Source organism: Rana temporaria, chromosome 2 (genome assembly GCF_905171775.1).
Source record: "Rana temporaria chromosome 2, aRanTem1.1, whole genome shotgun sequence".
Classification (NCBI taxonomy): domain Eukaryota; kingdom Metazoa; phylum Chordata; class Amphibia; order Anura; family Ranidae; genus Rana; species Rana temporaria.
Genome location: NC_053490.1, coordinates 147,182,063 through 147,208,436, shown reverse-complemented (window position 1 = coordinate 147,208,436; position 26,374 = coordinate 147,182,063). Strand labels below are relative to the sequence as shown.

The following is a 26,374-nucleotide window of genomic DNA, read 5'->3' as shown; positions in this document are numbered from 1 at the left end:
ACCTCTCATCACCTTCTGGTATCAGTAAATGCTGTGTCAGGTCACCCGTAGCCAGGTGACGAGTGCACCCCGTTGGGGTCAGGGATGCACCACAGGGTGGTGAACCCTATGACCGACGACTGCTAGCAGAGATGAAGCATGAACTTAAGATCACCCAGGGCACGGAGTCTAAGACCCAGTTTTGTATTCACCAGAGCCTTTGATGGTAAGGATGGTCTTGGCCGCAACTGGGTCCAGGTCGCATCCCCGAGATTCCTCAAGTCACACTCCGCAGGGAGAAAGGGAAAGCAGTCAGCAGGACAAACAGTGGTGATGGGCAAGCCGAAGTCAGGGCAACAGGCAGACAAGGATAACCGTGGGACATGCAAATAGTCAGGGGCACAGGCAGACAAGGAAGTCGGGAACAAGCCAAAACGGTACACGGAAGATGAATGAAGCACTCTGCAAACAGGAACTAGCAACTACACTGCAGACAGGAACTAAGCATAGGAACACTGTTGAACAGCACTGCAGACCTGTAGAGCAACGGTTAATATAGGCTTCCTGGGATGGACTAGGGTGGAGCCATACAGGAAGAGGAAGTGATAAAAAGGGGAACCAGAGCAGGGTCAGCCTCTAATGAACACATGGAGATCAGGTAAGCAGACAGACTTGTTGCATATTCATGACATGCTGAGAGCTCAGAAAAGTTCAGAAAATCTCTCCAGCATCTCTGTGCCTTCTTTCAGTAAATATGAAGCACAAAATGTGTCAAGAATCCATTCACAATGACTAACGTGAATAATGACAGCAGCTCTTAAGACCATAAGATCTGTATTAAGCTTAACATGGACATTAGATGGCAGCTGAATGGCCAGGCATTATATGGCCCTAGGAAGATTTTTTCTAACATCTGTATGACAGACAGCATGTTTTGATTACCCCCAAGTATATGTGTATGCCTACAGAACAGAAATAAATAGACTTGCCAGACAAATTTGACATTTTTTTTTCTTAGCTTTGGGAGATAGCTAGGGGTTAAAAAATGTTCAGCAAGGCCACTATTTTTTCTATGATTGCAGAAGGAGGTTAACTAATGGATGAAAGAATCCACCAATGCCACTACTTATCTAAGATTGGTCAGCCAAAGTGTCTGGTGCCATGTGCTGTTGGATGTAGACATGGGCATTTTTGACCAATGTAACCTCAAAAGGTTGATGAGCATCTCATGTCTGTGGGAATCTACAGCACTTGAGCCAGGGAAGTCACACACTGGAATTTAATGATAATGTAATTTTTTTTTTTTACAGGAACATATAAAAAGGTTTGCACAATACAGATCTAACACACAAGGGTTAAATATAAAGTACACAATGCATCATAGTAGCATTCCGAGAAGGCATTGAGAAAAAAATGTCGACTAATCATTCAAGTCCTTCTCTCCCTTGCAAGGTACCCCTTCTAATGTTGTAAGGCATGTGGCCTGGTGTGGTTCAGGATAGGGGACAGCAGGCTGCATGCCTAGATAAGGGTCTGGTTTAAACTTCACAACATTTTTCCCTACTTTTTAAGGGACACCTAAAAAACTAAAATATAAAACAGCATAGGGTTCTCCCCAAAATTCCAACCAGACCATATACAAGCATGCAGACAGGAGGGACAAAACAGGGAGAGCAGTGAGCATGCAGTCACCCCTCCCCCTTTTTCCTGAACTATATTAGGCCAAATACCTGTCAACATTGGCAGGGTACCTTGGAAGAGGGCAACTCTTGAGTGACAAGGGCCCCACAACCTACAGCAGAGGCTGTACACAGAACGTATAGAGATGCCTTTATAGCAACAGTTACACATTATCTGTTTTAAGACAACATCAACTTTATTCAGTTACATTTTTGAAGATACTTAGTTAAAACCTAGTAAAATATTCTGAATTCTATAATTTTATACAGCTCAGAAACCTGCAGACAATTTATTCAGCAGATTTATTAACAAAAAAATATGTCTAAAGGGCAATGCAATAGCTCAGTATGAATTACACAAGATTTATGAAAGGTGAAGCAAAAGTCTCTAACCTCTATCCCCCATACTAATGGTCTGTGTACTACATGAATCTGTATAGGTGGGATAGACAGAACTATAGCCTGTAGACTGTGTAGTTAAATCAAAAAGCCTACAGTGATTTGAATATATATTTATTATCACATGCTACTTTGCTTATACACCAAAGTAGTCCTGCAACAAGAATTCTAAAAGCAGAACCAGTACTGCCTTATCTTTCAGGTCACTTTTACCTTAAGGTCCCACATATGCTACATGGACAAATAAGATGCTAGGTGCCTTACTGGACTGAAAACCTATGCATAATGGCATTCATAAGTCTGTACATCTCTTCAGGTGTATGTAACCAGAATGTAAGCAGCACCTAAAGTTGAGGAAACTACAATCATGAAAACTAAATTCTGCTGGGTTACCAATCTAGTCACCCTCATAATCAATGGTCATTGCACTGTAAATACTTATTGGATTTAGGCACAAATCCTGTCTGATACTTACTGGGGTTAGGAGGAAAGAGAGTGCAGCTTTTAGAGTGGATGATTTCTTTGACAATCGGCAGCTGTGGAGGTGGTATTAGGCCCATACTAGCCAACATGGGATTAATTGGTGTTATCCCAGTCATCATGCTCAGACTTGGATCAAATCCTGGTACACAGAGTGAATCTGGAGATAAACAAAATAAGAGATATACCTTAGAAGAGATTAAAAAGAAAGATTTGATGTTGCAACACAGAACATTACATACTCTGTGGGAAGGATGCCGATCTCCCAGTGTGTGAGAAGCCATTTATTCAATGGGGGGAGAACAGCTTGTAAACACGAACACGCAGGGAAGTCACAGGGACTTCTGTGTGATTAAAAACTATAACTAAATTAAATACCTGCGACAGAAATCTGAATGCAAACACGAGTATTACTATTCATTTTTAAATACAAGTCCCCTGATTTGGCTCAAGTTGATGACAAAAAAGCCAACAAAGTAAGCCAGTTAAGCCTCGTACACATGCTTTGATTTTCAGACGACAGAACATCCATTTTTGTGGCATGCTAGTCTCATGTCGAAAGCGCAGAGGTTACTAACAATTGCAGGAATTTTCATTTGACAGAATACAAACGTCAGAAGTGACGCAACCTGTTGAATAGTTTTGTATGTATTCTTTAGTTTCTTGCTCTTACAAATTTTTTCAACCATACTAATGAAATGGAAATCAGCAGTTGAGTTCACATCTGCCAAAAATTTTATAGTCGGCACATCCAGCTTTTGTCTGACGAAAAAAAGGAATAAGGGTAAGATTTGCGAACAATCAGTCGTCGTAACACAATTGACGTCCGAAAATCAAAGCGTGTGTTCGGGCCTTTAGGGTTTTATTGCATTGAATCTAGTAGTAGATAAAGGCTTGCAGGAGAAATTAATAAACCCATCATTGTGCCACTGATAATTCATTGTCCAATGAACAGCTGAGGTAGAGTGTGTCATTAACTCAATGGACTGTGCATGTATGATGATAATGATGATTAATGACTATAATCATTATCATCATACATGCACAGTCCAATGTTTTATTTCTAAAGCGTTTTTAACCACTTAAGACCCGGACCAATATGCAGGTTAAGGACCTTGCCCCTTTTTGCGATTCGGCACTGCGTCGCTTTAACTGACAATTGTGTGGTCGTACGACGTGGCTCTTATCAAAATTGGCGTCCTTTTTTTCCCCACAAATAGAGCTTTCTTTTGGTTGTATTTGATCACCTCTGCGTTTTTTTTCCGCTATAAACAAAAGAAGAGCGCCAATTTTGAAAAAAATTCAATATTTTTTACTTTTTGCTATAATAAATATCCCCAAAAAAGATATAAAAAAAACTTGTTTTCCTCAGTTTAGGCCGATACGTATTCTTATACCTATTTTTGGTAAAAAAAAAAAAATCGCAATAAGCGTTTAACGATTGGTTTGCGCAAAATTTATAGCGTTTACAAAATAGGGGATAGTTTTATGGCATTTTTATGAATATTTTTTTTTTTTATTACTAATGGCGGCGATCGGCGATTTTTTCATGACTGCGACATTATGGCGGACACATCGGGCAATTTTGACACATTTTTGGGACCAATGTAATTTTCACAGCAAAAAGTGCTATAAAAATGCATTGATTACTGTGAAAATGACAATTGCAGTTTAGGATTTAACCACTAGGGGGCGCTGTAGGGGTTAAGTGTGACCTCATATGTGTTTCTAACTATAGGGGGGTGAGGCTGGATGCGTGACGTCATTGATCGTCTTTCCCTATATCAGGGAACAGACGATCAATGACAGTGCCACTGTGAAAAATGGGGAAGGTGTGTTTACACACACCTCTCCCTATTCTTCAACTTCCGTGACCGGGTCGCATGTGCTCGCGCGACCTACGGCTGGGCTCTTAAAGGCGACGTACCTGTACATGCATACTATTTTTTACTTTATATTATTACTTTTACAGCTTGGGGTGCCCCCCCCCATCGGTTCTAGTCTTTGATGGCCACCATTTTGGTCTTTTGGGTCTCTCCCTCCGGATCCCCCCCTCGCCTCCCCACGCGTGGGGTATCAGTGCGGACCCCCGCAGGCTCTGAGCCCTTGTTTGATCTGCCCACTCAGCCGAGCCTTTTCCATCTTAGCTCCCCCGCCTCCACGGGGGTTGTGCGGTGTACTGGCGGCAGTTACATGGCTCCTAGTCGGTCCACAGTCGCAGCACATGGGAAAGCGCTTTTGCCCTTTCTTTTAGCCGTTAAAGGGTAAATATATAAATTTTTCACAATATTGTCAATATGGTAGATGTTTCTCTGTTGAGAGTGTTTTTGTTTGTTTTTTAACAATCTCACCTATACGATGTATTTCATTCTAGAGCATCTCCTTCCTACCCCCTGAAGATGACCGCCCTCTACAAGGTCGAAACGCATCGGGGTTTATCATATGTATCATGTTCATCAAGTGTACCATTGTTATAACATTATGCCATGCTTTTGCAGGTTTGCCCTTACGGCCCAATCAATATACTGTTAATCTTGTATGTACATGTTTTTATTGCCATTACTTGACTGTGTTTTGGTTAAAAAATATATCAGATACGTTTCCTTGTGAGACGTAGAAAAACTACATTAAAACTTTTCTATTAACTAAATAATATCCATTTATTTATTTTTTGCTGCAATACAAAGCCCCCCGGGGTAACATTTCTTTTTTTCCTTCTATAACTATCGGGGGTGTGCAGCACTATACCCACTTTTCAGTATCGCTTTTTCCTTGCTCTGAATGACAGTGTCACTGTGAAGAACGGGGAAGGTGTGTTTACACACACCTCTCCCCGTTCTTCTGCTCCGCGGTCACGGAGCTTCGGACCGGGTTGCATATGCTTGCGCGACCCATGGCTGGGCTCTTAAAGGCGACGTACCTGTACGTGCCTGTGCCCAGCCGTGCCACTTTAAAGACGCTGGTGGCCACTTTCATACCCCTTGAAATTTTCCAAATTTTGTCATGTTACAACCAAAAACCTATTTTATTGGGATTTTATCTGATAGATCAACACAAAGTGGCACATAATTGTAAAGTGGAAGGAAAAACTATGAATGGTTTAAAGAGTGTGCATTTGTATTCAGCCCCCGAGTTGATACTTTGTAGAAACACCTTTTGCTGCAATTACAGCTGCAAGGCTTTTTTTTGGTATCAGCTTAGCACATCTAAAGAGTGAAAGTTTTGCTCATTCTTTGCAAAATAGCTCAAGCTCTGTCAGATTGGATGGCGATCATCTGTGAACAGCAATTCTCAAGTCTTGCCACATATTCTCAATTGGATTTAGGTCTGGACCATTCTAACACATGACTATGCTTTTATCTAAACCATTCCATTGCAGCTCTGGCTGTATGTTTAGGGTTGTTGCCCTGCTGCAAGTTAAATCTCCACCCCAGTCTCAAATCTTTTGCAGACTCCAACTGGTTTTCTTTTAAGATTACTCTGTATTTGGTGCCATCCATCTTCCCATCAACTCTGACCAGCTTCCCTGTCCCTGCTAAAGAAAAGCATCCCTGCAACATGATGCTGCCACCACCATGTTAAACGGTGGGTATGGTGTGTTCAGGGTTATGTGCAGTGTTCGTTTTCTGCCACACATAGCGTTTTGCTTTTAGGCAAAAAAGTTGAATTTTGGTCTCATCTGAACAGAGCATCTTCTTCCACATGTTTTCTATCTCTTCTCGCAAAATGCATCCGGGACTTCTTATGGCTTTATTTCATTAATAGCTTTTCTTAATGCCACTCTTCCAAAAGGGCCAGATTTGTGGAGTGCACAACTAATAGTTGTCCTGTGGACAGATTCTCCCATATGAGCTGTGGATCTCTGCAGCTCCTCCAGAGTTAACATGAGCCTCTTGGCTGCTTCTCTGATTAATGCTCTCCTTACCCAGCCTATAAGTTTAGGTGGACACCATGTAGGTTGGCAGTTGTGCCATACTCTTTACATTTTTGGATGATGGATTGTACAGTGCTCTGAGATGTTCAAAGCTTGGGATATTTATTTGTAACCTTCCTTTTAGATTGTAAGCTTGCAGGAGAAGGGCTTCTCTAACCCTCTTTTTTTGAATTGTACTGTTGGTGTAGTGTCTCCCTGCATTGTAAAGCGATGCGCAAACTGTTGGTGCTATATAAATCCTGTATAATAATTACCTAACCCTGCTTTAAACTTCTCCACAACTCTCTCCTTGACCTGTATGATCATAAGGGGTTCTGTTGAAACCAAACCACGGTGAGGTAGACCAACTAAGGGTTCAACCACAACTGCATGGAAAATTGTTCGGGATGCAAAGAAAAACCTACAAATAACTTCAGGTGAAATACAGGACTCTCTGAAAAAATGTGGCGTGGCTGTTTCAAGATGCACAATAAGGAGGCACTTGAAGAAAGATGGGTTGCATGTTTGAGTCGACAGAAGAAAAGCACTACTACGCAAATTCCATAAAGTATCCCACTTACAATGAGTCAAACGGCACAGACACAAGCCTCAAACCTTCTGACACAAAGTCATTAGGAGTGATGAGAGCAAAATTTTGCTTTTTGGCCACAACCATAAACGCTACATTTGGAGAGGGGTCAACAAGGCCTATGATGAAGGGTACACCATTCCTACTGTGAAACATGGAGGTGGATCACTGATGTTTTGGGGATGTGTGAGCTACAAAGGCACAGGACATTTGGTCAAAATTGATGGCAAGATGAATGCAGTATGTTATCAAAAAATACTGGAGGAACATGTGCATTCATCAGCCAGGACAAGGCCAAGTCGACCTGTCATTGGCTACAACAGAATAAAGTGAAGGTTCTGGAGTGGTCATCTCAGTCTTCTGACCTCAATATCATTTAGCCACTCTTGGTAGATCTCAAACGTGCAGTTCATGCAAGACAGCTTAAGAATTTACAGGAACTGGAGGCTTTTTGCCAAGAGGAATGGCCAGCTTTACCATCTGAGAGGATAAAGAGCCTCATCCATAAATACCACAAAAGACTTCAAGCGGTCGATGTTAAAGGGGGCAATACACGGTATTAAGAACTGGGGTATGCAGACTTTTGATCAGGGTAATTTGTGTAGTTTCTGTTCATTATGATTTAAAAAGAGTAAACACAGTTGACTGATAATAAATGGCTTCAGCCAAACACTAACCAAGAGTGAAAGAAAAGTTTGTGTTATTTATATTTTCTGCAAAATGGCCAAGAAATCCACTCTTGGGAACTGTTATACATTCACAGTCACTTTTCCACATTTTGTAAGTTAAACAATATGAATATATATCCAAATGACTGATATGTACTGTATATACCTTATGGCCTCTGGCCTTTTGTAATACATGTTTTTTTTTGTTTTTTTTATCCACGTAGATGATTTTAGTAAGCTCCTGAAGAAGCGCTTCAGTTGCGAAGCATGTTGAGCTGGATCTAGAGCTGGATCTACAAATCCCCGCCATTGAAAGCCCCCAGGGCATTGTATCAGGTGTTGCCATCCTAAATATTTTAACGTTGCTTTTAATCTTTATGTGAAATAAAGTTAAATATTTATAAACAATTTGTAGTTATGGTGTCTACAAAGTCTGCTTTCTCTATGTAAAAATATTCTAAGTTAAAACTGAGGTTGCCATCAAGATTATCTTTAAACTTTTTAAAACCAAACTCTGAAAGCTGTACTTAAGAATCCATCCGGCTGATTGAATGGCAGTCGGGTCTAAATAGACAGGTGGTCTGTTTACATCTGACCAACAGAGGTCCATTTACATCTGACTCACAGAGGAAAGTGGGCTGTGTGTGTGTGTCCATTTTGCATAAGCGGAGCGGACATGGACAAGCCATCTGCTTGCTCAGCGCGGATCAAAAGACAGATTGCCTGATTTTTTTTTTAGGGTGCTACTTAGAAATGAACATTTCTGAATGTTTATATATAAGGAAATATAAAGGAAAACCGTAACAAAAAAGTAAAAAAAAAACAAAAAAAACACCTATTTTATTATTCATTTTAATATTCATTTATTATTCCAACAGGAAGAACCAATATAACCAATAAACAATTCAAGACAGGATATCCTAACAAATCTCAGATTGGACCACAACACAACCAGCACCTTCTTTCATTCTCTTACACCTAAATCACATGAGAGCTGCTGGTCTCCCAATGACCATCTTACCAGTGACCTGACCTTTTGTGATCAACTTCAAGATTCGGTAACAGTATGGCCTCATACACACTAGACTCTTCTGCCCATTAAAATTAATAAACACTCAAGTGCTAAATGCTCCTAGCATTTAGGCGCATTTACACGCGTTTGGCCACGTCAGGAGTTTTCCTGCTGAAACATTCCTCTCCTGAACACAATTTTGGTGTGATTAGAGCTAAAACAAATTTTTATTTTTTTCATACACTTTTATTGACATAAATATGAAATAAATGTGTGTTATCTATAAAAGGCTCATTGTTTACAGAGCTCAATAGTGCAACCTGATATGTACACACACAAATGAACAAATCAGAGAGATTACTATCCCTCGCTTTGTATATTATATTTGAGGTTTCACCTAATCATTGTGTCTGAAAAGAAAATAATTCATTTGTTAATGGGTTTTAGAAAACCCATAGTGCTATGAAAAACATATTTTACATTTTGTACTTTCACTACAAAACCTTCTTAAGATAAAAATTGGCTGCATGTAGACTAGTCTGCAATGATTTGGCCATTTACAGCGATGGCTTCTTCTGACGCACATAAGCATTTGGCTTCTTTCTACAGGCTGACCCCCCCCCCCCCAAAAAAGTATATATTCCTATATATATATATATATATATATATATATATATATATATATATATATATATACACACACACACACACACTTTTAGAGGCCTTTGCAGGTCTTCCACAGCATCTGTGCCCTTTTTGTTTTGTATAACAGAATGATAAAGTAAAAAAGAGCTTAACATTGGGTAAAAAGCCAAAGATTTTATCATCATTTTTGGAAGCTATAAATCCCCCGGAGTTTAGGACCTTCATTACACAATGTCTTGTAAACTGTCTAAGAGAAATGTTGAAATAAAATGCATCACATTGTTCTCATTTACATGCACAATGTCTGACCTTAACAATAGCAAATGTACTTAAACACGTGGTTTTCATTTCTCCTATTGCTGCACAGAGATCAGAAACTTGACATAAAGAATACAGTACTTTCTTAAATTACCTGAAAATGTATCTTATTTGGCAGTTTCAAAGTTGTATGCAATAGATTTTTATTTTCCAAACTCAGCATCCAAGATTGGTTTATGGAAATGGGAATCAGTTTGTGTAAATGTCAAACTAAAAAAAGGTCAAGTTTATTTAAGATGATGGTAGTTTCAGCATGGGTGTAACAGCCAAAATGATAAAATGAAATTCTTGCACTAGAACAGCTAGAAGGAATTTGGCTTACTGTAACTGTGGATTACTTAGCACACTATGATGTAAAATAGGACTTTACTGACTATACAGGAATAGACAAAAAACACAGTATTGAGAACGTTTACACAATGGCAAATGCACAAAGAGAATGACTGGTCCAACCAAAGAAAATGTTATCCCTTGCAATGGTAGAAGATTAGAACCCTTGTTAGGTTTAACTGCTATCTTGGGCACCTCACCTTCTTTTTTGGGCACAATGTTTGTAAAAAATCTGAAAAAGGGAACAGGCAGCAATAAAAAGCTAGGAGATTATAGCATTTCCCTATTGAACGTTAAAATAATTACATTGTTTACTGTCTGTGTTGTCGTTAGTAGATTTTCCCTAATTGGACTAAACTACAAGAGCTTTCACCAAGTGGATCAAGCCTACCTTTTTGTTACACACAAAGCCACACATTTTTATTGAGTAGTATTACAACCCTGGGAACAGTGCGGGCCAGCCACTGGCATCCTTACAACCCATGATGCAATTGGTAGATAAGGAGGTGGCCGATTGACTGCACAGGATTTTTGTTTGTCCCTCCCTGCCCCTCTTTGTCAGTACTGGGTTTATGTTAGTAGAAAGAGGGGGAGAAACTGAGTAACGAAAAGCACAAAAAAAATTGTCAGTACCAGTTTGCAAAGGTCAAGGTATAATCCACCTCCAATGTTGGGTGGCCCATATGTATGGATGCTGCTGCTGTGATAGGTAAAACCATTGGTTTTGTTTTTTACATTTTAGGATGGGGTGTTCCGACACTGTGAAGAATTTTAAAGGATACCTTAGCTGAAAAAAAGTTTAGAAACAATGTTCTAGGCAGATATAAAAAGGCACAAATTGTAGATTTGTATTCATTAACCACTTCCCGACCGCCGCATGTATATGTACAGAATGGCACGTACAGGCAAATGGGCATACATGTACGTCCTTGCCTTTCCGCGGGTCGGATCGGGACCCCCCCCCCCGCTACATGCGGCGGTCGGGTTCCCTCGGGGACCGATCCGGGACGACGGCGCGGCTATTTGTTTATAGCCGCTCCGTCGTGATCGCTCCCCGGAGCTGAAGAACGGGGAGAGCCGTGTGTAAACACGGCTTCCCCGTGCTTCACTGTGGCGGCGTATCGATCGAGTGATCCCTTATATAAGGGAGACTCGATCGATTACGTCAGTCCTACAGCCACATCCCCCTACAGTTGTAAACACACACTAGGTGAACCCTAACTCCTACAGCGCCCCCTGTGGTTAACTCCCAAACTGCAACTGTCATTTTCACAATAAACAATGCAATTTAAATGCATTTTTTGCTGTGAAAATGACAATGGTCCCACAAATGTGTCAAAATTGTCCGAAGTGTCCGCCATAATGTCGCAGTCACACAAAAAAACGCTGATCGCCGCCATTAGTAGTAAAAAAAATAAATAAATAAAAATGCAATAAAACTATCCCCTATTTTGTAAACGCTATAAATTTTGCGCAAACCAATCGATAAACGCTTATTGAGATTTTTTTGACTAAAAATAGGTCGAAGAATACGTATCGGCCTAAACTGAGGGAAAAAAATGTTTTATATATGTTTTTGGGGGATATTTATTATAACAAAGTAAAAAATATAGAATTTTTTTCAAAATTGTCGCTTTATTTTTGTTTATAGCGCAAAAAATAAAAACCGCAGAGGTGATCAAATACCACCAAAAGAAAGCTCTATTTGTGGGGAAAAAAGGACGCCAATTTTGTTTGGGAGCCACGTCGCACGACCGCGCAATTGTCTGTTAAAGCGACGCAGTGCCAAATCGCAAAACCTGGCCTGGGCATTTAGCAGCCTAAAGGTCCGGGGCTTAAGTGGTTAACATATTAAACATGTGTTTAATGCATGCAGTGTAAGTGCCTGAACTTGACCTGGTATCAGCCTGTATGACAGAGCTCAGACAAAGAGAAGCAGCATAAGGCGTCAATCAGGTCATGTACTGACAAATGAGTAAGCTGATAGGAGGAGAGATTTTAGTTACATGGAAAGGAGTTTGAATCTGATCCTGTTGTTTCTCCTTTCCCTATCCAGTCCCAGGCGGAGAAGCCAAGAGAAATGTATTTGCCTACAGATCAGCACTAGACGTGTTACAACATGGGAAATGCTGTTTAAAAAAAAAAAACGATTGTACAACTATTTAGCTACACTCTACAATTAACTATTAAAGTGGTAATTACATGAGATCTCCAATAACACTAGCAATATGTGACACCATTAGTAGTGGTAGACATTACAGCAATTGTAACTAATAACATGTATAAAGTGACACCGCTGCAGGCTTTTGTTGTATGTAGCAGAGTGGAAAGAGAAGAATCAAGCTTTTGCTTAACTACCACAGGAAGGCCTTATGCCCATAGCCTGTCAGCTGGCCATAATTAGACTAAATCTTCCCAGAGGCTGCTCTGACAATGATGACTGCACAAAGATGTTTCCTGGCATACTGAAAACAGCATCCAAAGAACAAAAAAATAAAGAATCAGGTCAATGGCAAAAAACATATTTGTACATGTCACAAGACAACTATAATAACCCATCTTTTTAGGAATATTTAGCAAGAAAAAAAAAAAAAGGAGGCTTGGTGAGCGATAACAACCAATACAAATGAAAATGTTGTCAGTATAGGTTAGTTAAGATATTATAAGCAATTAAATAGAAGTGATAATTGGTTGCTATGGGTTAATGCACATGGCTGCAATTAAAATGGTTGTAAAGTCACTTTGTTATGAATACAAAATCCTGTGTCAAATAACGACATGTGCCCCAACTGCATGCATTTTATAAAAAAAATTGCCAATTTCTACCTTATTCCAGCGCTCATGTGACTACTCCCCGCTCAACTCTCCTAGTCTCTGAGATACAGCGGGAAAGACAGAGAACTCCTGCTGACGTCAACCGGGAGGAGGGAAGGCGAGAAGGAGAACAACAAGCAGTGCCGTGAGGCACTCTAAAATAAGGTAGAAATCTGCATATTTAAAAAGAAAAAAAAAACACATGCAGTCGGGCACATGTCATTATTGAACACAGGGGATTTTGTGATCATAAGTTTTTTTAGCAGCAGGAAGGGAAGGAGCGGGCAGCAAAGTGGCACAGACATGAGCTGACAGGCAGGGAGGGAGAGAGGACAGAGGAGAGCTGTGGATGACAGAGGCACGTAAACTGACCGCGATGCCAGGGCAACCACAGTGAGGGCGTTGGAGGTAATTCCATGGGTGTACGTACTACAAAGGTTGTCATTGGAGTTTGTTGTAGACCTCCCATTGTTAGTGAGGAGGTGGAGACTCAGCTCCTTGCACAGATGGATACCATAATAAACCGTAGTTAGTTTACAGGGGGGGGGGCAGAACCAGGCAGGACCATCAGCCACGTATTTTATATGATACAAGGTGACAAATTACACAACACAGGTATAGTGCTGTTATTCATGCTTTAATGGAACAGGATCCATTTGTTTTTAGGGTTACAAACACTTTAAAGATGTAAAACATAAGGGGTTGCTAAAATATAAACAAATACAATAGGTGTTCCAATGACGGACGTACATGATTCAGTAAATTATGACACTTTTGAAACTCATTGAATAAAATCTTCAGTATAATGATCTCCTTTGTGTGTAAGATGAGATAACTTGAAGGATGTAAGCAATCTCAAGCACAAGATTTGCTGGATACCGTTGTTAGGGGAAGCGAAGCATGATACTGTCAATAACATAACGTGACAATCAATGACACTAATTTTAAGCCCTAAGGGACACCAGTAATAATGCTACACATGACAAATCTGATATATTAATTACAACCCTCTCATGCTTTTTTTTTTTTCTTGTCCATTCACTATTTTAAAATTTAACTTGGAGGGTTTATCTGTCACCCTTCTTATGAAAATTTCATACCAGCTTATAACAAAAGTGTCAAAGTGCTCTTGCAAATTCCATGATGAATACATTCCCCAGACTCCTGCATTTAGCTCCATCTTCAAACAAATACACAATTTACTGCCAAGCTTCTTTTTTCCTCTAGATTGTGTTTTGTTCAAAGTTAAACATGCAGACTTGTACAATTCCCAGACATCAACATTTTGGAAGCATAAAACTACTGCTTAAAGAAGTAAAGTCTCAGCTAGTTATACAAATCCTGGATACCAATAAACTCAATCTCTTTTTTTTCTCTACAAATCCCTGCGGGTGTATTTTCAGCCTACTTAATTAGGTTTTGTATTTTTTTTAAGCTCCATTGGGCCTAAAAAAAAGGACACTACTGTATGTACAACAATGTACTGAAGAGTCCCATAATTTTGTAAGCAAGCACACAGAGGTAACTGGAGATTGGGACAATGCTATGAAAGATCATGTTCTTTAAGTACTTTGATGAATAAAACTGTAGTAACAGGATTTCTGTGGTGCTTAAAATGTTCAAGCTATGCTCAATTTGTGATGTGAGGCTGTAAAAAAATTAAAAGCAGAACTATACATTATGATGAAAACAGTACATATCTAGTTATGCATGGCCTTGTTCCCACTTCCTACCTTTTACAATTATACATTGTCATTGTATTGCACCATATATTGTATTCTGCTGCCTACCAATTTGCCTAGTCCTTCTTAATCCTATTGCCCCTGACTAATGGAAGGGATTAAAAATTTAAAGCAGAGGGGGGAATATAACTAAAAAAAAGTTGTAGAGACTGGGGCTGGAAGGAACTTCACGTATCTATGCAATGCCACAGCCTGCTTCCTTTTGCAGAGAGCCGAGTGTCCAATGTTGCAAAGGGGGGTGGCAAAATGATCTAGGTAGTTAAAACAAATAAAAGGCAGAAATGATAGGTGGCTTCCACAGTTCACCATCTGAACCTAAAGTGATTGTAAAGTCTCATTTTTTTTCCTATTAAAAATAATAAACATATTATACTTACCTGCTCTGTTGCAGTATATTTGCAGAGAGCAGCCCAGATCCTCCTCATCTTCCAGGTGTCTCTTCTGTGCTTCTGGCCCCTCCCTCCTGTTCAGTGCCCCACAGCAAGCAGCTTGCTATGGGGGCACCTGAGCCGAGTCACAGTCAGACACGGAGCACCGCCCCGCCCTCCCTCTCCTGAATGGCTAGCCGCCTTTGATTGTGTCTCAGCCAATCAGGGAGGGAGAATCTCGGACGGCTGAGACACTCATGGACATTGCTGGACAGAGAGGGACCTCTGGTAAGTGTTAGAGGGGCTGGGGGGGGGGCTGTTGCACACACAAGGCTTTTTAAGATAAAACAAAACCTTCTACATTTACAAACCCTTTAAAGTGGTTCTAAAGGCAGAAGTTTTTTTATCTTAATGCATTCTATGCATTAAGATAAAAATCTTCCGTGTGCAGCAGCCTCCCTCAGCCCCCCTAATACTTATCTGAGCCCTATTCCAATCCAGCGATTTTGCACGAGAGCTTGTTGAACTCGCCCTCCTCATTGACTAAGACAGCATTGGTGCCATATTCCTGTCAGTCAAATACTATAAGTGCCAAAGCTGACAATAACCAATGTGATGTGAAACAAAGAAAAAATATATAATATATATAAATCAAAGTGCATATATAGTCCATATGTGAACCAACAAAAAATGAAAAAGGAATATCCAATCACTGATGAATCGATATGATAGTCCAATAGTAAGATACACAGTGCAGCAAACAGTGAGCAAATAGAAATCCTGTGCGAGGAAACAGCAGAACCACATTATGTCACCAATCACACCTGTGCACCACCACCTATAAAGTTGTATGCTTACCAGAGGTTACAGCTTACCTCTGGTAAGCATACAACTTTATAGGTGGTGGCGCACAGGTGTGATTGGTGACACATTGTGGTTCTGCTGTTTCCTCGCACAGAATTTCTATTTGCTCACTGGTTGCTGCACTGTGTATCTTACTATAGGACTATCATATCGATTCATCAGTGATTGGATATTTCTTTTTCCTTTGATTTATATATATTATATCTTTTTTCTTTATGTTTCACATCACATTGGTTATTGATTTGTCAGCTTTAGCACTCATGGTAATTCACTTTATCATTTTTTGTGTTGCGCAGCTCTACTTTTTCTTCTTTGTATTTGTTTTAATGTATGGTCCTACATTATGAGCTGCAGCATTTACATTTTGATGTGTTTAGTAGCGCAGTATATCCCATTTTTCTCTATTGTATCCTGTCAGTCAAAGCCAGTGAGCCAATGAGGAGAGAGAGGGGGCGGGGCTGAGCCACGGCTCTGTCTCTGGACACACAGAGCAGTGGCTCAGCTCGGGTGCCCCCATAGCAACCTACTTTGCTGAGGGGGACACTCAACAGGAGGGAGGGGACAGGAGCACCGACAAGGGACCAGTAAAGAAGAGGATCTGGGCTGCTCTGTGCAAAATCACTGCACAGGGCAGATGTGTATGAAATGTTTTTTAATTTTAAACAAAAAAACACAAGACTTTAATATCACTTTAAGCACCACACATATACATGCAGCCACTGAGAAGACAGGATTGCAAGTATGCATTAAATGCAAAAGCAAACATTATATCGCAGCTTACCATTTCTAAGGCCCCATACACACGATAGAATCCATCCGCTGAAAAATCCCAGCGAATGGGTTTCAGCGGATAGATCCTATGGTGTGTACACTCCAGCGGATCTGTTTCCGCGGATATTTATCCCCTGGGATGGATTTCCAGCAGATAAATATGTGATGACATGCTATCAAATCTATCCGCTGGAATCCATCCCAACGGATGGATCCGCTGGTCTGTATAGACTCACCGGATCCATCCGTCCGAAGGGATCCCCCACATGCGTCGTAATCATTCGACGCATGTGTGGAATTCCTTATATGACAGCGTTGCGCACGTCGCCGCATCATAATCGTGGCGACGGCGCGACACGTCATCGCCAGAGGATTTTGGCGCGGATTTCAATGCGATGGTGAGTACACTCCATCACATGGAAATCCGCACAAATCCTCGAGAGGATTTATCCGCGGAAACGGTCCGCTGGACCGTATTCGCGGATAAATCCTCTCGTGTGTATGGGGCCTTAGATGTGATGGCAGCACTTGTTTTTTTAGGCTTTCCTTCTATTTTCACCTGGTGATGCTGCCAGTAAATCTGTTTTTCAAAATAACATGCTCTCCAGCAGAATGCAGGTGCCTATAATGATCAGCTTGCATTTATTAATGTAAAACCCCCTCCCAAAAAACAATGTTTTTTGTAATTGATTATAACTTAATAATTTGTTATGCATCTAAATCTGCTAGTAGATGTAACACCCCCCCCCCCCCCCCCCCGACTGACACAATTCTGCTGTCCAAAGGTGTCAGATCACCAGGTGAAACAGAGGAAAATAGAAAGGAGTATAAGAAAATAAAATGGTTGCAGCCACCACATCAAAATGATTGGTAAGCTGCAATACATTACAGTACTTATTATATTTTTTGGTTTAATACTGATTTATTGCACAATTTTTTCCCAGCAATTTAGCAAGCATAATGAGACTACAGATCTACTTTAAAGTATAAATCAGCTAGGTTACTGACATTTGTATATTTACACATTCTTAACAAGCACTAAATAGGCTTTAAAACAATCCCTCACTTACGTCTGGAGATATAGACACTGTGTAGCATTTTTAAATTTATAGCAAAACAGTTTCACTCTACTTGGTTTGATGCCTGCTATCAGCCCTGACTGGACACGCTTTAATCTTTAACATAAACCTAGATCGTGTGCACATAAAAGAGAGAGCAGAATGCCGATACCCAACTTCTCTTGTGAACTTTGAGGATAATTAGCTCCTCAGTGGAAGCAGATACAGAGGTCAGTGAGAACTTTTCCTAAACGTTTTTTACCATGTCTTAAGAATATGTAAATACTTGAATCTCCCTAACCTAACAATTCTATTTTAAGCATTGTGTGGCGGGAGGAGTATGGGTAAATAGCATTCAAATGTATGGTAAAATTAGTTTAAACCATATACACACAGATGTAGAGGGTGCCTGTGGAAAATTATCCAGACCATTTTAAGCACTCATTACGGTTTGCCACACACACCAATTTACACATCCTATGCCCAGTACCCCATTTACACCAGCCTTATTCGTGGACCACTCCAGTTCCTACAAAATTACCTGTACTGACATGGTTCCTTCCGCCATGTTAAGCAACTGTTCCCTCTACAGAGTATAAAAATGTGTCTTCCACCTCTAATGATAGTACAGATGATCCAGGTTTCTCAGTTCAACCCCAATAGAAGACTTTCCTGCCCCTCTGCAGTATCACAATTGGAAGGGGGAGTTAGGACTGCCTCTGCATACACGAAGAATGCTTACATACCGACATATGATGTCATAACAGTCACAATGATCAGGTGCATAATTATGGTAAGTGTAGCCCTGATAAAAAAAAGATGAGATGATCAGTGTTGATTGGCTTTGGTCTTGGGTTGATCCAAGTTTGAGATGCTTCTGAGATCATTCAGAATTAATTGAATTAACTGGTCATTTGAAAGGGGACAGAGAGCTGAAGTCACACTCTGTAGATCTCAGTGAGGAGAGCTCTGAGAGCTGATTGGAGGGGAGGGAAGGGACACCACCACCTCTCCTCCACACAGTAACAGAGCGGAGGTTGTCAAACAGCTAGAGATCCCTTCCTTGTCACCTTTTTTTCTTGGTGTCAGGAAAACTTGTAAAAAGTGACTCATACTGATAGCAGAGGAATGAAGCAGCAGGCATAAATTACACTTCCTGCTTTTAACTGAGGCAAGCACAGACCACAGAGGTATATACTTTGTTCATATTTCATGTCTGAAGTTTACAACCACTTTAGAATCATTTAAAATGTGTTTATTTAAAAATTTAACATGACTGAGCAACAGAGAATCTTTCAGTGACAAATGATTAAGGAGGCATGGTTTTCACCCCAGCCATGACTAAGAGCCACTAACGGTGCAAAACGCATCAGCTATCATCTCTACCTGTGCCCCTGTTGGTGTAAGGACTACGTTTAGTTAATGAAGGCATTATATCGGAGTGCGGCCATCCTATTTCATCACTCTTGTGATTGCCTTTGATGAGCCGGCACCCTTCTCCTAAATACAAGGATGGTGTGAACATGGGGCTATAACCTGAAGCGGTAATTTCTTCTAACCTTATGGTTTTCAACCATGGACATTTTACAACACAAAATGTATAGACATAAACAGGTGACACCTACTGTCCATATCAGTAGGCTAAAACATTTCTACTCTTAAAATAAGTAAACAAAAGAGTGGACTCTTTCAGCACAGTTGATTGCAACAAACTGTGTGTCACTTGGATCCAAGGTTTGAATATTGTTTTAAAGTAAAAAAACAGAGCATGGCAATTAACATATGCTGATGGAATTATAAAGATGATCTAGTTTAAAACAGAAGGGAGTTAAAACGAGAAACAATGATAATGATAATGCAGGGCACAGGAGGAGTTGAAACCATTAGCTGATATGTGGTTGTTTTTGCTTCCAGTTTTGGATGTTGGCAGGTGCAGTGCAGAAATGGCAGAGAATGCTAACAGCCCTCCTGTCTCTAGCTGCTGCCTTTGAGAGATGCAGATGATAAGCAGGATGTGTGTGATTGAACGCAGCCGAAGGGCTCTGGCACAGAAAAATACAGACTGCAGACCTGAGAAGTGGAGCAATGAACTCTGCTGGGGAATTATTAGACCCGGGAAAGCTGGGTTTGTGTAGAAGTCCAGACTCTCTGGGGAGTGCATTCTGCAATCACAGCTGGTAACACAGATCTGCCAGCTACGTCCAAGGTTAATGAAAAAAAAAAAAAGACCTATTCCCACTATATAACCTCTCCATGAAAAAGACGCAAACATGTACAGACATACAGGATTATGTCATTGCAGAAAACATGGTCTGGTGAAATATTGAAATTTCTTATTTTATATTATAAAAATAAATATGATACTAAACATTATTGATAAATAGCATGAGTGCGTGCATCAGGTTAATATCCATGATCTTCTTAGCATGTATTACAGTCTAAAAACATGCTACATGTATGTACATAGCAGCAGTCATATTTTCTAATTACTTTATGATAAAGTTACTGTAGGAAGTGTAGTCATTATTCTGTGTCGGTGTGGCATTTGAGTGTAGCAAAGCCCCTGAAAGTGATTAGTGCAGTGGGGAGGTGTATGGAAGGTAAATATAGCTTGCCTTCAATAAAGCAAACATTTTATGGTTTCTAGTATGGGCAAAGTGCAGTTTTGTTTTAAAGTAGACCTATTGCCAATATTGTCAACAGTCATGTTGATATAGATTCAGGCTGGGTTCACACTATGTGCGGCCGCAGAGCACAGCAGAGGGTCTGGTGCGTCCCCGTTCACCGTTCACCGTTTCAGGTCCAAATTTTTGCCTGAATTCAGAACTGAAACAGAGCCAAAAGTCTTCTGTTAACATATGTTCCATTTAGGTCCCTTTCTCATAGGCTATTGTTCAAGTTTATGGACAGGTGGATGTAAACAAATGTGTGTTTGTTTACATCTGCCTACCTCTGAGTTTGTCCAAGTCTGGAAAGAAAAATGTAAAACGACCGCATCAGGTAGCCTGATATAAACAGATCGCCCAGTTTACCACAGATTCAACAATTATCTGCTTTCAAAATTCAGACCAAAACAGAACGGGTATGGATCTCACAAAAGTGACATCTGTCCCGTTGAGTTCTAATTCAGCAGGGATCTGTTTACGGATCCCCTGCTGTATGGAACAAGCAAAGCCCATGGGAAAAGGACCCTTCTATATTTTTTTTAGGAAAGAAATATATATTTGTTTATACTTCTGTCAAATTTTGACTATTTTCTTCAATGACTAAAAACAACTGACATAGCCAATGCTATATTTTTTATAAATTGAACTGAACAAGGTAAAAACTGAACTGAAGACAGATGTAGAAACTGATGTAAACTGATGTAAAAGGATTCAGCTTCCATGCATTTTTCTTATCTCCTAATGGGTCCTTTCACATGAGCGTCATCAGTTCTGTCACAAAAATGAATTAAATTTTTTTTTATGAAAACTGGATTCTTGTACATCAGTTTGTAAATTTGTTTTCAGTTCAATCCAGTTCAGTTTATGTCCATTTTTCACATATCCATTTTAGTTGTTGAAGAAAATGAGGTGGACATTAATCGAACCAAAAAATATGTTTCTTTGCTAAAAATAAACATAAAACGAAAGATACTTAAATGGTTGACAAAAACAAACAAACAAACAGAGGAATATATATATCATGCTTGCAGACATAAACAGACACAAATGGCGGTGCTATTAAAAACAACAGTACAGCGTATGGGTGCACACAAAAAAATAGAACGTTTCCTATTTTTTGCATATGCCCATGTGCTGTACTGGGGTTTACAAGAAAGCTTCTATTTTTTTGCATATGCCCATGTGCTGTACTGGTGTTTACAAGAAAGCTTCTATTTTTTCACATATGCCCATGCACTGTACTTTTTGTGTTTTTAGGATGGCACTGCTGTGTGTATGTGTGAAACTCCCACTGCCACCTATATACAACATACTTCAGTGGCAGTAAAAGGGTTTAAATAACAAAACATTTTCATATTTCTAAGAAACATGCTGTCCTAGGTTCCATTAAAGTGTATATAAACTCCTCTTGCATGTTCCATTTTGGCTAAATAAATGATTGAAAGTGGCTTGTTATATCAGCTTAAAGCGGAGTTCCACCCAAAAGTGGAACTTCCGCTTTAAACACTCCTCACCCCCTTACATGCCACATTTGGCATGTCATTTTTTGGAGGGGGGAGTGGGGGCTTTGGTAGGAGTGGGATATCCTGTCCCACTTCCTACTTCAACCTACAGGCCGCCTAGGCGACTTCTCCTCTAGGTGATCTCCTGGGACACGTGACAGGTCCCAGGAGATTGCCTGTCCACTCCTAGCGCGCAGCACGACTCACACATGCGCAGTGCGTGTCCGGCCATGAAGCCGAAAGCTGTCACGGCCGGGTGCCGACAGTGTGAATGGAGACGCTGGCGGAGAGGGGGAGAGGGGGAAAGGCGTGACGCTCCGGGTGGCTGCTTTGCTGGACCGTGGAGCAGGCAAGTGTCTATTACACTTTTTGTAGCTGCTGACTTTTAATAAACATAAAAAGGCTGGAACTCCGCTTTAAGAAGTGCAATACACCCCTGTTTATTTTACGAGAAATATTGCGAGTTGAAAACAACCTGTACTGTCTACCAATTGCACAAAGACGGGTTTCGAAAATGAGAAGGAGCTTGTATTCCACATAATCCATCAGAAATAAAGTAGGCAGGGCTGACAGTACAAGCTTAGGAATTCAGAGCCAACGTATAAATTGGGAAAGCTCTAACGTCACTTTTCTGGTGGTAGTTTCCTTAAGAAATACCTGTACCCAATTCAGGCAAGCAGTGTCAGTAACATTAAAGGAAAAGTACAGCCAATGCTCGTTTGGCTTTACTTCTCTGGTAGTTTACAGGAGTGCAGTTAGTTTTGCACTCCTGTGATCCATTTTTAGCAGAGAGCGGGATGAAGTCCACTCACTGCTGACTTCACAGACTCGGGCATCAACATAACCATAGAGTCGGGATCCACCCAGATTTCTGGACCAGCACCCGGCTCAACCTCTCAGCGAGTCGCTGAGAGCCTGACCTGGCCGCTCCTGCCCTCTTTACAGTCCAGCACTCCAATGAGTGAGGAGGGGCAGAGCAGAGAGCTGTGAACTGACTGTCCGCTTGGTTCTCAGTGTTAGAGGCGCCAGGGGACATGTGCACATAGGACCGATGCTACATCCAAATAGGTAAGCATTGGACCAATGCTACATCCACCTAGGGAAGTAGGATAGAAAAAAAACATACTTCTCTTTTAACCCTTTCGCTGCCAGGCAACTCAGGTGGCCAGACCATTTCATATTTGCAATTTTTCCTTTGCTTTTTTATTTTTCACTTATAGCTTTCATAATTTGTAAAAGACCCTCCCAAACCATATATTTTCTGAAAGCACATAACCAGTAGAATAAAAAGAAGGTGCTACTGATTTCTAAGGTCCCACAATATTTGCACAAATGTTTATCAAATCAAAATTTGCTGAAAATCCACTAAAATCATGATTAGCAGATACATTTTACACAGCAAATTTTACAAAATTCCTACTAAATATAAAAGCCTAACCTGTATTGAGTTAATAAATAACAAATATTTGTAACTTTTAAATCGCGCCTTTTTGTAAAAGACGCAATATTGTAAATATCCACATTTCTAAAAGAATTGGAAGATTTAGATTTTTCCCTTACAGCTTTCAAAAATGTGTGGAAGACCCCAAAAAACATATATTTTCTGAAAGCATATGAACTCTAGAATAAAAACAAAGTAGTACTGACTTTTTAGAACCCACAGTATTTGCACAAATGTTTATCAAACAAATATATTCGCAAAAAAACACACTAAACCCATTAGCAGATAAAAACACAGCTAATTTTACAATATCCCTGCTAAATCCCTAGTATGGCGTTAATAAATAACAAAAAGATTACATTTTTACATTGCGCCATTTTGAAAAATGGTGAAAATCGAACGTACACAAAAATGTAAATATCCAAATTTCACAAAAAATATGAAGGTTTTAATTTTTCCCTTACAGCTTTCGGAAATTGTGAAAGACCCCCAAAACCATATATTTTCTGAAAGCATATGACTTTTAGAAGAAGAAGAAGGTGCTACTGATTTTTTTTAGATCTGGTGGCATTTGCCCAAATGTTTATCAAAACAATGTTGTTGCTAAAAATACACTAAAACCATTATTAGCAGATAAAACACACAATATTACAAAATTCCTGCTAAATATAAAAGCCTATCCTGTGTTGAGTTAATAAATAACAAATATTTGAACATTTGCTTAATTTAAATGTTTAAAATTTATAAAATACAGTATGGGTAAATGTGCATGTTTTGATCAAGTGACGAAGCCTTCAGATACGTGGTCAGAATTACTATAAACCTGGAGCAAAATGTTTTCTAGGAAAGGAAGGTAATCCCATATTGCACTTTATTCATCCCATTTAGACTGTTGCATGTTAACATTTGAGTAAATGTCTACAATAAACTACTTTAATTTTAATCAATTTAAAAAAGGGGAAAATATCTAATGTGCAGTGCTAACAGCATGGTAGAGTCCCCATCCCCATCTGTTCCTAAAATGGATAAGTGTGAAAGTCATTAAATATAGAATAATATCTCACCATGACAAGAAGACAAGTGTTAATTGATATAACAAGGAACTTTATACTTGCAATGCCACGATAATTTTTTAGAAAACAGAAAATATCAGTGGGTGAATTTATAATTTGATAAATTTTACTGTGTTTTGTGGTGTATTTGTACAAAAATGACTGTCATCCTTGCATAACTGTTATTTAACAAAATCAAAAGTGCCCTGCCACTGATGTTGTTATCCTCATGTGGGATATTCTTTCCTTAGTTTATGTTTTTACCAGTAGGCCTATATCAAATTGCCCCATGCACGTCAGTCCTGCATAAATAGAGTGTAATAGTAGCTAGCATACAAGTTACATTTATATCTTATTCACTAAACCTGCTGCTAGAAATTAAATAAACAAAAAAGTTTATTTAGGTAAAGATAAAACACAAAACGATTTAGTAAAAAACATACATACATAGTCAAATAAACTAGCATTGAAGCAGTGTAGTAAACAGACAGGTTTTGATTTGTCCCCAGGTAAAATTTTGCTAAACACCAGCTTTGCTTCTAGAAATGTGTGGGTAGTATCTAAAATATATTATTTTCAGATGATATGATCCACCATGGTACTATTCAATTTTAATTCTAGACCAACTTTTTTTTACTATTATTTTGTATTTTCCATAATTGAAGCCACAAAATGCTGCCTGTCTTTCAAACAAGAAACTTCCAATGTGCTAACAATGAAAAAAGTCACACAGGCCATGTAATTTGTTTCTACTTTTGTGAAACAAGTACCATTCAACAAAGTTACACCTTTCCTTGTGTTCAATTCTATGCTTTATGCTGCTACACAAACTTACCACTAATAGACTTGAAATAGACAAAAAAAAAATTTGTGAAAAGAGCAGTACGCTGTGTTTTTTGTTTCTCCAAGAGAGCCTGTGCTTAAAAATTAGTGTAGAGCTACAAAAAAAACACAATTTTGCTGACCCTAGATGTTCTCCTTAATATAAGCGTCTACTGCAACTATATGACTTCTCTTCCCACATATTCCAAGGCAAAATTAATCAAAGACCCTACAAATATATTGATAATACATCTGGTAAATATTTAGTGAGAGCATTACATTTTAGTACCACCAGTCTTAAATATCATCCATCAAAAACTCGAAACGAGACCATCTCTACCTGCTATTTAGGAAAACCTCAGTAACTCCTATTCTGACCTACTGTATTTAATCTTGAGACCTGATTTAACACTAACAGAACAACCCCCAAACCAAGTTATTACTTAATATATACAAGAAACTCCTCTCCTGTCCATAAACCCGAAAACTTGTAAAGCATAAGATGCATCCTTTACTGAAGCAGAACTACCAGCCGCAATCAAACACATCTGGCAAGAGCCCAGGCCCAGGTGGGTTAACACTCAAATTCTATAAAACAGATCCTTGCTTAAATCCTTACCAAAGTATTTCACTCTATCTCCACTGATACCAATTTCAAAGACCAGGCTCTCAATACAAACATTTCTCTAAATAGTTAAAATTATCAATAATAGAGTGTAACTAAACAGTTGTTACCATGACAGAAAGTGAGGAGAAATCTCCCTATCGGAGATAGCAGATAGCAATAAAAACCTGACAGGGTTTCTAAACCTTCATCACTCTATCCAACATGGATGAAAAAAGTTTGGTCTGGACCTATACTGTAACAAAACAAACAAGGTCAACAATAATGATTGCAATGTTTTTCTTTTTTTTTTATCAATAGATTTTTATTATAACATTGTGTAACGTTAACACACGTCTCAAGGTGGTGAACAGACATACAGAAGTTTGTGGATATACTAACAGGAAATTCTATTCTACAACATATACATTGGATACAGACTGTCGTGTACAGTTATTATGTCCTTCCTCCAGGAACCCCCACCGGGATCTCTTTTGTTGCCTGGAGGAAGGTTGCTGCCAATCGGTGTGCAACCCATATACAAATAATTGCAATGGTTATTAATTCATTGCCATGCTTTACATTTTTATTTTTTTTACTAAAATGTAACGTAAATGATGATCACAGAAGCAGCAGTGCAGTACAATGTTATCTGTAA

General features: G+C 39.5%; 1 protein-coding gene across 4 annotated transcripts in view; it reads right to left on the bottom strand.

Moving 5' to 3' along the window:
• The window catches only part of ENOX1 (ecto-NOX disulfide-thiol exchanger 1), a 641,692-nt gene that overhangs the window by 162,908 nt on the left and 452,410 nt on the right, over nt 1-26,374 (bottom strand). For all 4 annotated transcript variants that reach the window (XM_040341292.1, XM_040341293.1, XM_040341291.1 and 1 more), the window contains exon 7: nt 2,533-2,697. In XM_040341292.1, the coding sequence (XP_040197226.1) occupies nt 2,533-2,697 (165 nt within the window). The remainder of the gene's footprint in view (nt 1-2,532; nt 2,698-26,374) is intronic.